This window comes from Mastacembelus armatus, chromosome 1, assembly GCF_900324485.2.
Source record: "Mastacembelus armatus chromosome 1, fMasArm1.2, whole genome shotgun sequence".
NCBI classification, from domain to species: domain Eukaryota; kingdom Metazoa; phylum Chordata; class Actinopteri; order Synbranchiformes; family Mastacembelidae; genus Mastacembelus; species Mastacembelus armatus.
This window is the reverse complement of record NC_046633.1, coordinates 22,177,120-22,192,018: the sequence shown is the minus strand read 5'-3', so window position 1 is coordinate 22,192,018 and position 14,899 is coordinate 22,177,120. Positions and strand designations below refer to the sequence as shown.

The 14,899-nt window shown below is 39.9% G+C and overlaps 2 protein-coding genes across 5 annotated transcripts in view; one reads left to right on the top strand and one right to left on the bottom strand.

The window, feature by feature from the left end:
• Nucleotides 1-713: 713 nt before the first annotated feature.
• On the bottom strand, nucleotides 714-4,318 carry LOC113128563 (beta-2-glycoprotein 1-like). Its single transcript, XM_026303984.2, has 8 exons — nucleotides 4,218-4,318; nucleotides 3,790-3,969; nucleotides 2,993-3,089; nucleotides 2,837-2,913; nucleotides 2,245-2,430; nucleotides 1,946-2,125; nucleotides 1,449-1,646; nucleotides 714-1,034 (listed from the first exon to the last, which is right to left on the bottom strand). Exons 1-8 carry the CDS (start codon nucleotides 4,285-4,287, stop codon nucleotides 925-927), a joined length of 1,098 nt encoding a protein of 365 aa, XP_026159769.1. The 5' UTR covers nucleotides 4,288-4,318; the 3' UTR covers nucleotides 714-924.
• Nucleotides 4,319-6,839: 2,521 nt separating this feature from the next.
• The window catches only part of prkcaa (protein kinase C, alpha, a), a 124,956-nt gene continuing 116,896 nt past the window's right edge, over nucleotides 6,840-14,899 (top strand). For all 4 annotated transcript variants that reach the window (XM_026304169.1, XM_026304168.1, XM_026304167.1 and 1 more), the window contains exons 1-2: nucleotides 6,840-7,177; nucleotides 9,469-9,500. In XM_026304169.1, the coding sequence (XP_026159954.1) occupies nucleotides 7,011-7,177; nucleotides 9,469-9,500 (199 nt within the window). In that variant the 5' untranslated portion in view covers nucleotides 6,840-7,010. The remainder of the gene's footprint in view (nucleotides 7,178-9,468; nucleotides 9,501-14,899) is intronic.

The following is a 14,899-nucleotide window of genomic DNA, read 5'->3' as shown; positions in this document are numbered from 1 at the left end:
ATGCAGACACAATTGTTCCTGTGTTTGTCGGCAGCAGAATGGATTACTATAATACTCTTTTTACTGGCCTCCTGATAACAGCTGTTGACCATATTTACTCCACTGTCTCCCTGTTTATTACAGACATGAATTCACAATTTTGTTCCCATTGCTTTATACAACAGGACTGTACGTGTGTGTGTGTGTGTGTGTGTGTGAGTGTGTGTATGTGTGTGTGTGTGTGTGTGTGTGTGTATGTACAGGTTGTCTTCTTGTTTCCATATAATAAAGTTCAATTTTATTGTTTTATCTCTCAGTAATGCACTTTGAATCACTCATATGAGATTGTGCTCTACAAATAAACTTGAATACACTTTCACATTTCTTGGAGTGTTTCTATAAGATCACACCTGTGACTTAAACAAGATGCACATTAAATTCAAATACTGACTCAAATGTCAGTAAGCGGTGAACTGCTATCCGTTTTGACAGGATGTCATTGTAAGGTGTATGAGCTCTTCTCCTGTTAATAGCCTCTGTTATTTATTGTCTCATTTTTGGCCTTCTGCTATAAAAAAACTATTATATCCATTTTAGATACTTAAATGCATAAATGTCAAGGTCATGTCACATACAGTTTCAACCATTTCTTTTTACTGTAACCTAGCTACATGTATGTGTGTATATGTATTGTCCAGTTGTGGTGCATTGACAGACTGAACACTATTCATGGGTACCATGCCTCAGTAAGAATGATTTTTATTGTTTGACAAATGCTCAGAATTACTTTATTATTACCAGTAAATTTAAAAATGGCAGTGAAAAACAGGAGATGAATTTGACCAATAACAACGGTGTCTTGCAGCGTATTCCTTCAGATGAATTATTCTTATTCCAGTCACATGTATCTGATGTATATGGTGTTAGAGGTCATTCTGTGCAAAGTCAAGCTGGTCTTTCAGGATGTGTGGGGCTTGCAGGGGGAGAAGCAGCACACATTGCAATTTCTGATGGAAGTGTTTTGGGCCTTAATGTGTACTCCATTTTTCCTGGTTCTAAAAGCAAGAAAAACAGAGGCAGAAATCACTATAACCATTAAATGTTTTATCTGACTACCTGAAAACATGGGCTTTTCATTTTGACATTGACATTTGTAAGTCATCTAAGATGTATTACATAACATTAAAAACAAAGCCCTAGAGTGCTGCCAGTGAAAACATGGATCTGACAGTAAGTTGTGCCCACACTCAGTTCTGATTAAAATATCTAGATCTCCACCACAGTATAGCAGTATACAGACTATTATCCTCTGCCTTAAAATTATTTCATAGTTATATGCATTCCAACCATTTTCCTACCACACTGAAAACAATTTAAGCACAGGTCTTGCATTTGTAAAAGCAAAGGTTTCTGGAAAGATGTGCACTGGTCAGTCTTGGATTAGACTGACTGAACTGACAAAAACTCACCCTCAAAACACTCTGGGATTGGGAGGGTCCCATCATTACAGGTGCTGGCCACAGGGTATCCACAACTTTCAGCTCTGTTCAAACAATAGAAAACAACATGCTCCCCATGGAGGACTCTGTTGGGTTTCAAGTCTGCGATCCAGAGCTTCTTGGCATTGTAGAAAATACGACCTCTTTTGATGCCAACCTTGCAGGGAGCTGGGTGAAAAAACAGAGCAGTTAAAGCCAGTTTTCACTGACACTGAAAATCCAGTGAGTCTATTATGTAATTATTATTGATGTAAAGTTCATTTGAATTCCCACATTACACAAAAGCTGTTCTGAAAACTGAAAGCAATTTATGGTTTCTCTTAACCAACTCTTCCCTTTTCCACACTCTGAGACTGAGTACTTTTAGTTAATTAGGTGACTACTGCATATCTGAATGCAGCAGCTATGAAACTAATGTATATTTAGCCTAAGGTTAGTTTTAAACACAGGATTTTCCCACAGCTCACCTCTGCAGACCGGCTTGGCAGACCAATTTCCTGTGTTTCGGCACTGAATCTCAGCCTGCCCATCCAGAATATAGTGCTCATTGCAGGCATATTTTACCTTCTCCTTGTATCCATGTTGCCTCATCACAGCAAAGGTGATGAAACCATTTGGTATACCTGCTGGAATGGGGCAACTCACCTCTAGGGTCATAAAATGGGAGGAGGTAGTATTTGGTAGTTAGAGTTGTAAAAGAAATCAATAATAATTAGATGAAAAAGAAGGAGATGGATAGGACATATGAAAAACATCTTCAGTGCACCTCGGCAGACTGGTGGCTCAGTTGCGCTGCCATTAGCCTGGCAGGATCCCCTTTCATAGCTTGGAGCGTTCGGTGGGTTACACTCATATGTCCAACCTTGCCCATACATGGTGGTGGTTCCAGTAAGAGGCTTATCATGGACAACTATCCCATTGATAGGTGGCCGCGGCACAGGACAATTCACAGCTGCAGGGAGAAACAATGATCTCAGGATAGTGATGAACATGAAAACTTTGGATTCTACTCTACACAGATTCTACACAGTTAGCTGATCTCACTGTGTTACTTACACTCTTTATTAGTAACACAAGCAGCAATAATTTAAATCTTTAAAAACAATTTCAGACATTGATTTAAAAGTCAAGCACAAGATGCCTTTTGCTGAGAGTGAACAAAGGAAAAACAGTAACTTTCTGAAAAACAAATTCACAGTAGACTAATGAATAAAAACCTAAGTTTGACATCAGTGCTTCTTAGTTTGATTACGAATGTTTGATTTTCCTTTTTCAAATGGAACATAATGTGCTTATTGAACACCGATGGAGTCTTTTACCATTTCCACTTCTTTACAGTGCATTTCTTCCTCCATTACCTTTGCAGAGAGGCAGTGGATTACTCCAGGTCCCGTCATGTAAACACCTGCTTTCATTGGCTCCTTGAATGACATACCTGACCAACAACCGTTAACATTAGTGAAGCACACAGTGTCTAATGATCTGTTTTGACTTGTACAGTCATTCAGTTTTACCCATCATCGCATGTGTAGTTGAGCACACTCTTGAATGGAGCTTCTGTCCTTCCCATTGCTAAAGGCTGCAGAGGTTTGGGGATTGGACACATCTTAGCTACAGAAGAAAAAGATAACAAAAGACTGACAACACTGAATCTGCACCTCCTGCAGGTTAAATAACATGTAATCAATGCAGAATAATAGAAAAGGTTAATTACAGATTGCATCTCACTAACTTTTCAAACTACAATTGACTGAATTAATAAAACCATTGTCAGTGTTATTATGGTCTTATTCTTACAGCTAAATAGTTTGTTTGATTACATTTGTCTTTCACTTTCATGTTTCTTGTAAACAATTTTTTTTTTCTTGGCTTAAATTTATAAACCTGCTGCATATTTCATACAGTACATAGACAGGAACACAGAAAGATGTTGTTGTTGTTAGTATATTGTTTATTGTATGATTTGCTGAAACTAGTATCTTGATCTTTAGGCTGACTGATTCCTGATATCTCTATTCTTTCAAAGAGTTATTGATCCTCCATTGTCACAACATTTGGACCTTATCATGTGACAGGTCACATGATCATGGAGTAAAGTACACTTTCCAACACAATGCAGTGATTTCTCTGAGAAATGTGGAAGACATTCTTTGATTTTATGTGTTCTTCGGCCACTTTGCTAACACTTTCTACTTTTGAATAGTGTAATAATGTAAGAACTGTTCTATGGTTTTGCAGCAAGCAGGTGGTTTGTTAGCAAGCAGACAAAACCTACAATGAACACCAAGTAACACCACAGTCTGCAACTCACGGGAACATGCCAGGTTTGACTGCGTCCATTCCCCTGTAGCTGTGCAGGTTATCCGTTGTGAGGTCGCAACTGAGGGCAAGTATCCACGTTCACATGTGAGCGTCATCTCTTCTCCAACCTCATGCACACGTTTTAGCGTGGAGGCATCAATCCCGTCAGTGATAGGTGGGCGGCCACACACTTGTTAAAGACATTAACTTTTATAAATGTACAGTAATAGTGACAGGAGTCACAGCTGTAATGTTTTAACCATAACACAACCACAGGATTCAACAACTGATAACTCATTTGAGTCCAAACTGTTGCACATACTTTAGTTACTTTTAATGTGCAATCTTCAAGCATGTACATGAGGCACATAATAAACAAAATGGCAAACAAATGAAGGAAAACTTCATACTAGTACAAACAATCTCACTCTATTTTACCTTTCTTGGATGTTACAGTTGCATATAAAGCTACTTGGCAGAGGAGAAAGAAAGGCAAAGTCGGAGCCATCTTCTTGGGAGTGATGTCTCCTCAGTATCCCTGGCATCTGAGTCGGGAACAGGCCAACATAAGCAGTGCTGAGTAAACAGCCTCCTGATAGGCTGCTCCAGTCAGATTCCAGTGCAAGCTTTTATTGATTGAGCACAAAGGTCTTAATTCCTCCATGTTTACCTAGAGTTGATCAATAGTCTTGATTTTGCCCGAGTCTCAGCAGATACACAGCATGATATAAAGTCATGCAGTAAATAATGAAAGGAAGAGATTCCCAAATGTCTGTTTATTAATACACACACACACACACACACACACACACACACACACACACACACATACACACGACATCATTATTGACTTACATTTATTTCCTGGAGATTTAACCTCACCTAAAACATAAGCACTACCTGCCTAACCATACACACTCAACTCACACTAAGTCAGCACCATTGAACTGAATGATTTACATGTGGGGGGTTAGATGCTGAGCAGTGCCTGAACTATTTTTAATAATGCTCAATTTCTGCTCTAATGAAAAACAATTTGACACCAACAATGTCTAAGCAAAAGCAAATGGAGGTTCTGTGTAAATGCTGTTGTTTGGGTGAACAAAATGTTTCTTTTTGGCCTGGTAGGGAGACTTAGCATAGAAATGGAGACAGTCTGGTTCATTTTAAAAATAGATACTCTGTGACCTTTGAAATCCCAGAGATGATACCTATACTGGTAATACTGTGCCTCCCTTATGAAGCTACACATAAATCCAGGGAGATAAGCTGCATTAATTAAATGCAGTACTGTTTTTCTTTTTATGTAGCAGTTGCTTTCAGTGCGTTTCAGTGTAATATGATTTCAGAGAACAGCAGATCTGGCTTAAATGTGATGCAAATGTTTGTCCTTCACATAAAATGGACTGAGCTGCTCAAATTGCTCTTCAGGTCAGTGAACCTATGGGACCCTATGGGTAAAATAGCAAGCAAGCCAGTAGCACTGGTGGTCAACAACAAACAAAACCTGAGACTATGGATTTTCCAGCATTTGTCCATTCCAGACAGGCTGTGGAAGAAACAAACCACAGTAATATAACAATAAAAACTAATACCTAAGTAGATCTAACTATTACCTCTACTAACACCATCTAACAGTATAAAACTGCAATACCAGAGACTTCCTATGTGAGTGAATCTTGAATGTAAAGATAAACATTTGACTATTTGAGCCAAGGCTCATTGTTTTGTGTGTATATCATTTGTGTGTGCTGTGGTTGTTGTAGCATACTTTGTATTCAGGTAGACTGCTGATTGGTTAGTGCCATTTTTAAAAGTTTTGTAGTAGGATAACTTTCCATACAACACATTTGGGTTAGTCTACAAAAAGAGCAGTCTGGTGGTTTGTGGCCTGGGATAGAGACCAGTTCCTGCCTCAATTAGTGTTTCAGTCCAGTCCTGGTGAAAAGTACAAGTGCTGAAGAAAATAACACGGATGGCCTGTTTTCACGGAGTATTTAAAAAATGTGCAGTGCGCTTTTGTGCCACACGATGACGCCCCCATCCCAAATTCCTTGGGGCATCCTCCCTCCCCACCGCAGGTCCTGTTGCGTCACATCAACCGGAGTGACACGGAGGAAGAGGAGCGGAGCATCGTCAAGCTGCACAGACACATGCACCACGGGCAGGAAGCTGGTGTTTTTTACAGATGTGCCACAGCTGGACAGATTAGAAACCAACTTCAAAGGAATCAGCTGTTGGCCTGTTGTTGGATTTCAGATGATAAATAAAATGTGATTAGACTCAAAATATTCTGTTTCTGCTGGCTTTTATAAATGCATGTATATTTATTTTTATTTTTCTTAATAACACACACAACCACTGTAAAACACAGCAGTGAAGGATTGTTGTCAGCTCTGTGTTTAAAAGCAGAAGGCTGAACATGAGGCAGAGGTTTCATAGTTTCTTTAGATGTTTTTAAAGGTTGGTGGGTGATGTTTTCATGTTTCCTTTAACGATCATCGTGGACACACAATTAAAGACCGTCCCATCATTGCATCATTGACAAGGTTTTAATAGAAAACTTTATTCCTTTGATTCATTCAGGTTGTAGTTTGTGGTGTTGTTGAGCTGCTGCAGGTAACTGTTAGGTGTTTATTTTTATTTATATTTATTTATTTAGTCTTCATTATCTTTATTCTTCACGATGGTGTTAGATTGCTTTATTGTCAGCTTTGTGTGGGTTAAATAACATTTAGACTGTAGTTTCCAACCACACTCAAGTTACAATGTGTGCCTAACATATAATAAATGCGCGTAAAAGATAATAAATCCAGATAATAAAGACTCCTGCAATAAAAGGGAGAACGATTATGTAATTTTGCATAAAAAAACAACACATGAATTCTTTATTTTGAGTAGTTGTTTTGTTAGTCATGGCCCTACATAGGAACTTTTGTTAAACTGGACATCTGGCAGGTTTATTTAAAAAAAAAAAAAAAACACACACATCCTGAGTGGGGAAAAAAGGCTTTTATTTTGAAGGTCGCACCGGATGCGGTACGTGTGCAGCAGGTGTGCGTGACGGCGTGCAGAGCTGTCAGTGGAGCAGCCCAGCACCGACAGGCAGGGAAAGCCCTCAGAGAGTAAGCACCGTGACGGCTCCGCGCTCTGCTGGCTCAACGCTGCGCGTCTGAACGGACCCAACACGCGTTAAAACTGTGGCACTGATTTCTTTTTCTTTGGGGGGACATGGCTGATGTGAGTTTGAACGAGTCGTCCACCGCGGACGTGGCCAATAGGTTTGCTCGCAAAGGTGCTTTGAGGCAGAAAAACGTCCACGAAGTCAAGAACCATAAATTCATAGCCAGGTTCTTCAAGCAGCCGACTTTCTGCAGCCACTGCACCGACTTCATCTGGTAAGTCTTCCGCCTCGCTCCTCCACCCCCCTGACTGCTGCCTGTTGCATATTGGATAACTTCAGTGTAGTACACTCTGTTTGATGATAGAACACAACTTCAGGCTGACTTTCCTTCCTTAGCCCTGCAGTCTGTAGTCTTCTGACATACGCGATGCTAGCGAAGTCACAAAACCATAATCTTACTGGTTTGTAGTGCAGGGAATCCCAGTTAATGGAGCTTTTGTGCAGGCAGCCCCATATGGGAGGAGTTAAGTAGTTTTTGTTATTACTGTAGCAATGAGTATAAAGAGACTGAGTGGGTGAAAATTTGGGATTTAATGAGGCCTCTCTAATTCAGAAATGGGACTTTATACACACGCTCTAACTGGGAAAATTCCCAGTGAGTTCTTCTCATTGTAACTTGCCCCTAAAAGAAATCAGGGTCCAGCTTGAACACATATCTGCAAGACTGGCTTTGTATCAGTCCTGACGGCAGCTGGGCCTGGTCCTAAATCCATTTATCTGGTACTCTCTGATTAAGACATTACTACTGTGCAGTCGGGCAGCTTGGCAGCTTGGACCTGGTTAAAGTCTTTTAATGACTAACAGGTTTCCTCTTCCTGGCACGTAGCTGAGCTCTTAAAGCCAACTAAACCTACTGGTTTTTGTTGTGGAGAACAGCTCAACTATTTGCTTAGTTGCTCACTGGGAGGAAATTGTGCAGTTTACTTGCTGTTTGGGCTTGTGTGGCAAAGCAACTTCACTTTCTACAGCAAAGTGTTTCAGCCTATGCACATTTTCTTCCATTGAAACACACTTGAACTGGGCAGTAACTCTGCCTTTATGCTGCAGCACTTTCCATTGGTGACTCATGGGCAGAACATGCAACATACAACATGGAAGGTTTGACAGTTTCCAAACATTATGTCTAAACTTGTTGCTTTATTTTTCCTTCCTTCCCAGTTTTTAATGTAAAAGCAGTATTTAAAAGTCCCAAAGCAGCTGAACATTGAAGCGTCTAACCTCTCTGACTTCAGTTTAATCTTCTGTTTAGCTTTAGGGGGTTGGACATATTATCCCTGAGCCGTTCTGCCAATGAGATATCAGCTTAGTTACGTCTTAACTTTGAGAGAAGTAAAAGTTGCAGGCAGCTTTGCAGAGTTGTCCACACGTTGACAGTCCTCTGCTGCTGCAGGTAGGAATGTGATCTCAGGGCTTTTATTGCTAGTGGCCTATAACAGTGACAGTTTTACAGCATGACCTGTGCCCTCCTAAACATCACTCCTTAGCAAAGCACAAGGTCAACATGTTCTGAAACCTAAAGTCAAACAGCCTGTTGCTTTTCTTCACAAATGAAAGAACATGGCTTCCCCTTTCATGTTCTAATCAGCTCGGGAATTTTCATTTTCATTATTTTGCGCAGTTTTCAGTATTTATCTCACAGTTTAGTGTCACTTTCAGTTATGGATTTGAAGAAACAATATTCTGCATCCAGTTTCACTTCGCATATAATAAATATATCAGAAACTCACATTAAGCAGTAAAACATCATATGAATATTTATTGACATACAGTATACATATGGTGTATATATTTGTATATGTGTATATGTTCATAGGTGTCAGTTTCTCCCTTGGCAGTGAGATTGGATACAGGGCAGTCATTTGACAGCAGCCGAACGTTGTGGACTAAACGTTACACCATATATTGGTGGGGTAGTGTTTAGTGCTGTTGCCTCACAGCGAGAGTGTTCTGGGTTCGAATCCTGTTCAGGGATTCCAGGGCCTTTCTGTGGGGACTCTGGGTGTTCTCCCCATTTCTGTGTGGGGTTTCTCACAGTCCAAAGACATGCAGGCTGGGGTGTGTCAGCCCTGTGATAAACTGGTGATCTGTCCGTGGTGGACCCTCCCTCTCACCCAGTGTCAGCTCGGACTGGTTCCAGCCCACTGTCACCCTGACGTGGACTGAATATATGGATGGATGATTGTCCAACACCTCATTCCCTCCTGAAAAGCTTTCTATAAGGTGGTGTTTGTATAGTGAAGATGAGGGTTGTGTTTTTTTAAATATTCATGTCAATGTTTTGATTGGGGAAGATGATAAGCAGGAACGTGTGCAAATCTAAAAGCTTGAAGCACAGCTCTGTTGTTCAGTGGTGTACGTTAGGCAGCACCCTGTCCTTGGAGATAATAAATGCGTATGTGTTTGAATAAATAAATGAATGAAACAATTGATTTATTGTGTGTACATCTATATTTTAACAGGGAGAAAGAAAGCAACTATTTAATTCAACCTTATTTGTTTTCACAGGGGGTTTGGAAAACAAGGATTCCAGTGCCAAGGTAAAATGAAACTCACTCATTTATTGTGACATGTACAATATGTAAGGCAGAGTCAGGAAAAAAGCAATTTATGGGTTTTTCATTTTGTCCATCTTGTACTATTTCCTTTGCTTTTTGTGTCTGTTGTGTCTTTTCAGTTTCTTCTCTTGTATCTGATGCTTTTGAGGGCCTGTGAGAATAACTGATTTGTCTGTGAGCGTGTCTCTGGTTATTTCTAACTGCTGTCTTATGAAGAGAATCCAGGTCCATATGGCATATTCATCAAACTCACTGCATACAAATCTTCTTAACCTTCACTTTTGTGCACCAACTGTATTCCCTTTCTGCTCATGATTTGCTTGCTATTTTGCAAACTTGATTTTTATTTGTTTACCCACAGTCAGGGTAGTGTCAATATGGTCACACTGCATCTAAATCATGTGGTCAGAAGGAAATGAGCCTAGAATAATGTAGGCTTTCATTATTTTAGAGTATAGCAAGTTTGGTAGCAAAGAGCTGAAATGGATTTAATGATACTACAGTATATTTTTGAGACAACATGCAGTTCCTTTGAGCTTGTGCTAGATTGGATTTACAATTACTATGAGGGCTATAACTGGAATTTAATATGGTCTTTAACTTCTTATTATCAGTAAAGTGCTTCTTAACTGTGAGGCTTTTGCTGCTGTTAGCATTTCAGCAGTAACAGACCTGTGTCGGGTGTTAATTGTCTGCAAGCTGAACACAAAAGAATGACAGGTATTTCTGAGTAAAGCTGGTAAAGAACGTGAACGAGGAGAAGAGGGATGAATAGAGTAGTACAAAGCATGAAAATATGGAAAGATGCTGTTGCTCACGTTAGGCCCCAAATCACCAACCTCACACTGAAGGTGGATTTCCTATCACCCTGCCATTGTGAGTTTCAGCATGCACCGACTCTCAGAATTCCTCATCTAATGTGGAAACTTTTGGGCTTGCCAAAGTGTGACTGTGGCTGCGAGGGCCCAGGTAACTGTAGATAATGTCTAGCTCCTATTTTGCTCAGCTGTAGATACTTTTATTCAGACCAAATGTGTTTATCAAATGGTCAGTCTTTAGTATACACCATATGCAAAGCTGTCATTTAAAGTGAAGTGGAGAATTGTTTTAGTTTTATGCACAGACCAAAGATAAAGTACAGGTGTCCTGTAAACAAACAATCTCAGAGTTTCTAAGGGGCTGTAAAATGGCTTAAGTAGTCATTATATGTATAGTTCTTTTAAAATCAACCAATAAATAAATAAAAAATCAAGTGAGTTAACACCATGATGTGAGTAGTGTCTGACTTCTTGCATACAAGCAAACAAAAAAAAAATGTCTGTACCACTACTATTACTAGTACCTCCAAACCTCCACAAGGTACAAAGTAAAATTCTCCTCATTCCACATCTGGTGCAATTTGTTGAAGTGGGATTATAAAGACTATTGCTTTTGACTTTGAATTTTGAATATCGTTTTTATCAGATAACTATTAGTTTGATATTATTGTTAAACAAGATAAGATAAGATTGGGAGTTGTTGTGCAGACAGAACAGACAGTCTCTCTCTGTTGGTTACTTGAAGATAAACACTTGGCCATGCAAGGTGTTTGATCTCAGTGATTCAGAAGCTCTTCTCTTGAGAATGTCAGAGTCAGAAATATATACAGAGGTCTTAACTGAAGTATACTCATACTAATAAATTTAGCTGGTTCAGAATGCCTTGTGTCTGTAAGGGCCTATGGCTGGGAGGTGTTCACATGTAGGAACTTATATATTAACCCACATCTTCAAGTAAATCCATGAACAAGCCAACACCCACTCTTCAACATTTGATCTAGTATTTGCTCTGACTTGGGTGGAACCAGGCTCAGTAATGAGTCAGTCCAAGGTATCAAAGTGTTGACAGCTTATCATGTTTTTGCATAACCTGACATTATCATCAGCGTGTCCACCAACCCCCTCTTTTGCTTTCACAGCAAGTTGTCATTTTTCCTCTGCCTCCTTAATGCTGTCATAGCTTTTGATAAAGGAGGTGATAAATTGAATGATTGGAAACACGTCTGAGACAGCAGCAAGGCATAAATAAAAGAGGTTGCATATACAAATGGTGCTATGGAGCTTTTTCTCCTGCACTGAACATTGACTGCACCTCTCAACAACTGACCACTCCTCCATCCTCCATCCTAGATCCATGCCCTGGCCTGTTAAATAAATAATGTTTGCCTTATTAAGATAAAGGTGATTGCAGCCATTCAAAGGGAGAAAGGCCTCCACTTTATAATATCTGTTTAGACATCAATTATTAAACTTTAGTTTCTATAAAATGAGGGTCAGCGCCTCCAGAAGAGACAGCGAGCCTCCCAGTCATTACTAGAAAGTGACAGTGATAAATTGGAGAGTGGCATTTGAGTAACAGGAATGACATTTAATGTTCAGCCTTAATTTTCAGGCTTTCTAGAAAAAGCCCCTTTTCTAAGTTTAGAGTGGGCTGCACGGTGTCACATCACCAGTACTAATGTTTGATTCAGTGTCTATTTATCCAAACTGACTGTATTTCTGAGCTTATTTAATGCTTATGTGGTCATGTTTGAGATCATGTTGGGATTAGATATAGAAAAACATAAAGGAACATAGAAGACTGGTCAGCTGCCATTCAGCAGCTTTACCAAATAAACTCAAAAGTTCTGTCTGTGGAGACCTTGTTCTCAGAGTTTAGGGTTTCTCATTTGGTTTGCATCTCCTCAAAATTATGACTTACCTCGCGATAAATCCTCTGATATGCTTCACTCATTCATAGCGAGGCTTAATCACTTGTGTAGACACTTTTTGAGAGGGGTGTCAGTATAATATTCCATTCTTGCTTTTCAGATTTTCTAACACGATGTAGATGGCTCCTTAAGGCCAATTTGGCACTATAAGCTAAAACACTGGAGCCATTAGTAGAACCGATATGAAGCAGGAAATCATTACACAACAAAACTTTGCTTGGAAAATCTGAATAAATTAGGATTGATCCAGAAGCCGGCACAACATAATCATGGTATTCTAGTACAAAGAGCATTCCAGTGCTGTATAGGAATCAAGTTTTCTGGTCCAAACTCTACTCATAACATTAATCATTTCCATAGTCTTGGCAGAGTTGATGAATTTGCACTTTCCTAATAGCTTCTTGGGGAGAACCAGTGGTTTGGGCATTTATTGGCAGAATGAATACATCTGAATTTCACTTGTGGCTTTCCAGTATTCTCTGATGCTGCTGTCACACAGGAGAGAAGACTACCTGATGCCCAGCTGTACCTGCAGAAATAAAGGGTGATACACTTTTGACCCTTGGTTTAAGCTGACAGCTAATTGTTACCTGTTGTGGCTGGGATTCTCTAGTGGGAATGAAAATAACAACAAACCTTCTGCAGAATCAAACCTGTCCTTCAGTACAAACCTGACCGCATAGATTACTCACCCATTAACCAACCCTCTCTCTTTGATCCTTTAGTGGTTAGTGGTCTTGTTTGATGTGTTACATAGTGTCAAACATAGAAGAATAACTACTAATGTTTTCATTTGCCAAAACCCATTGATGCACGGTGACTTTGTTAACCTTGTGTTGTTCAGTGTTTGGACAGTGCTTAGTGTATCCTTGTGTATATCCGCCACAGTGTCATCCCAACAAGGCCTCTGTTGACATTCTGTGGAAAGATAAACGTGCTGAGTGCCCCTGCTCTCTGGCACATGGAGTTTTCTACCTCTTATTGTTGTGTTTGTTCTCCATTTTCATACTGCTCACACACTATGTGATTCTTAGCCTGTGTTTTTTCTCTTCCATTTGTGCACTACATCCTGAAATTGCATCAGAAGCCTGGTTATAATGCACAAGGTCCAACACTAATGCAGAAAACCTGGCCTAGAGTCATTCCATACGGCAGAGTTCAGTGTTTGCTAATGACTGTAGGTCGCCCAACATGAGCCTGAAAATACAGACCTCAAGAGCATGTGAGCACCACAGTTCCATTGCTGTTGTGTGGAAGGTTTGTGCTTCATACAACCAGTGATACATTGGTTCATGATTTTATTTCTCCAGGGTGTTATGTGGCTTATTATAAACTCAATTCTTTCATGGGAGAGATGAGAGTTTATTACAATTTCAACCTCATGTGGCCTGAAATAGACCATAGTGACGTGTGCCTGAGTAATGCCATTCAGTCAAATTACTGGGAAACATCTGTGGATGTTTTCAGTTGTTAGGCAGCGAAAGCTATGACAAAAGCAAGACATCTGTCATACACACAATCACTAGTGTTTGATTTAATATGTGAAAGTAGAGAGAGTTTATGTCACGAGCAGTGTGCATCTGTCAAATGGAGTGCAATTAAACTAATTTATTGGTGTGATAGAAGTGAGCAGAAAACTAGCAAAGGCTGTTCACTGATGGAACTTTAAAGGGCTATTACAGCAGATTTGTAACCATTTTATTATCACTCCCCCCTGACATACTAAAATGTTTCATCTCAGGGTCAACATTTATTTACTCATATCAATATAGGGAAGTGTCCTGAACATAAAAACAAATAAAGGTGAAGCTTTTTTTTCATTTCATTAGCAGTGTAATCTGTTAAAAGACTTTTCAATCATCTGGCCCTCCAAGAAATGACTGTGAACAAATGGTTCATGACAGAGACACTAAAGCCCGGTTTATGGTGGTCCTGGGATTCTCATAAGCCCTCAGGCTCAGTCAGGGCTGTGTCGTCACAGACTGTCCTGCTACATCTGTTGCTTTATCTCTCCCACCTCTGTGGCCGTGCCTTTGTTTGCAGCGTTGTCGCTGTTCCTTTTTTCTCTGTTGCAAAGCAGCGTACAAAGACACAGATTCATTGCTCAGGGCTTTGATGCTGCACAAATGAATTTTGGACCTGCATCAAGCAATACCACCACTTTTTTCTGTTTCTTCTTTTTACAGCTCTGTCTCTCAAGACACAAAATTTAGAGGCTCCTTGAATGGAGCAGAGCAGCGGCATCATGACACATGTGTGTACGGGTGTGTGTGTGTTTATGAGGCAGGGAGGGAAGGGGGTTAGAGTTTAACATAGACTATATTTAGAATTGCTCCTTAGCCCCCTGAAGAGACATACTGCTACGCATAGCATTGGTTCTGTTTATAGGAGGACACTTGCTCTGTCTTTTCAGATGGCCACCATGTGGTTACATAAGGCTTTTATTTGGAGACACACACACTTAAGCTAAATCTATTGCAAATACATTTTTTCTACCTTGAAAGTATTTCTGCCATTAGGATTATTAGAAAAATGTTGATATATGCAGAAATCTGCACCCAGCTTATACCATAGGGATCTATAGATAAGAGAGACTGAGAGAAAATGTAATTGTGGCTACTGTGATTGACAC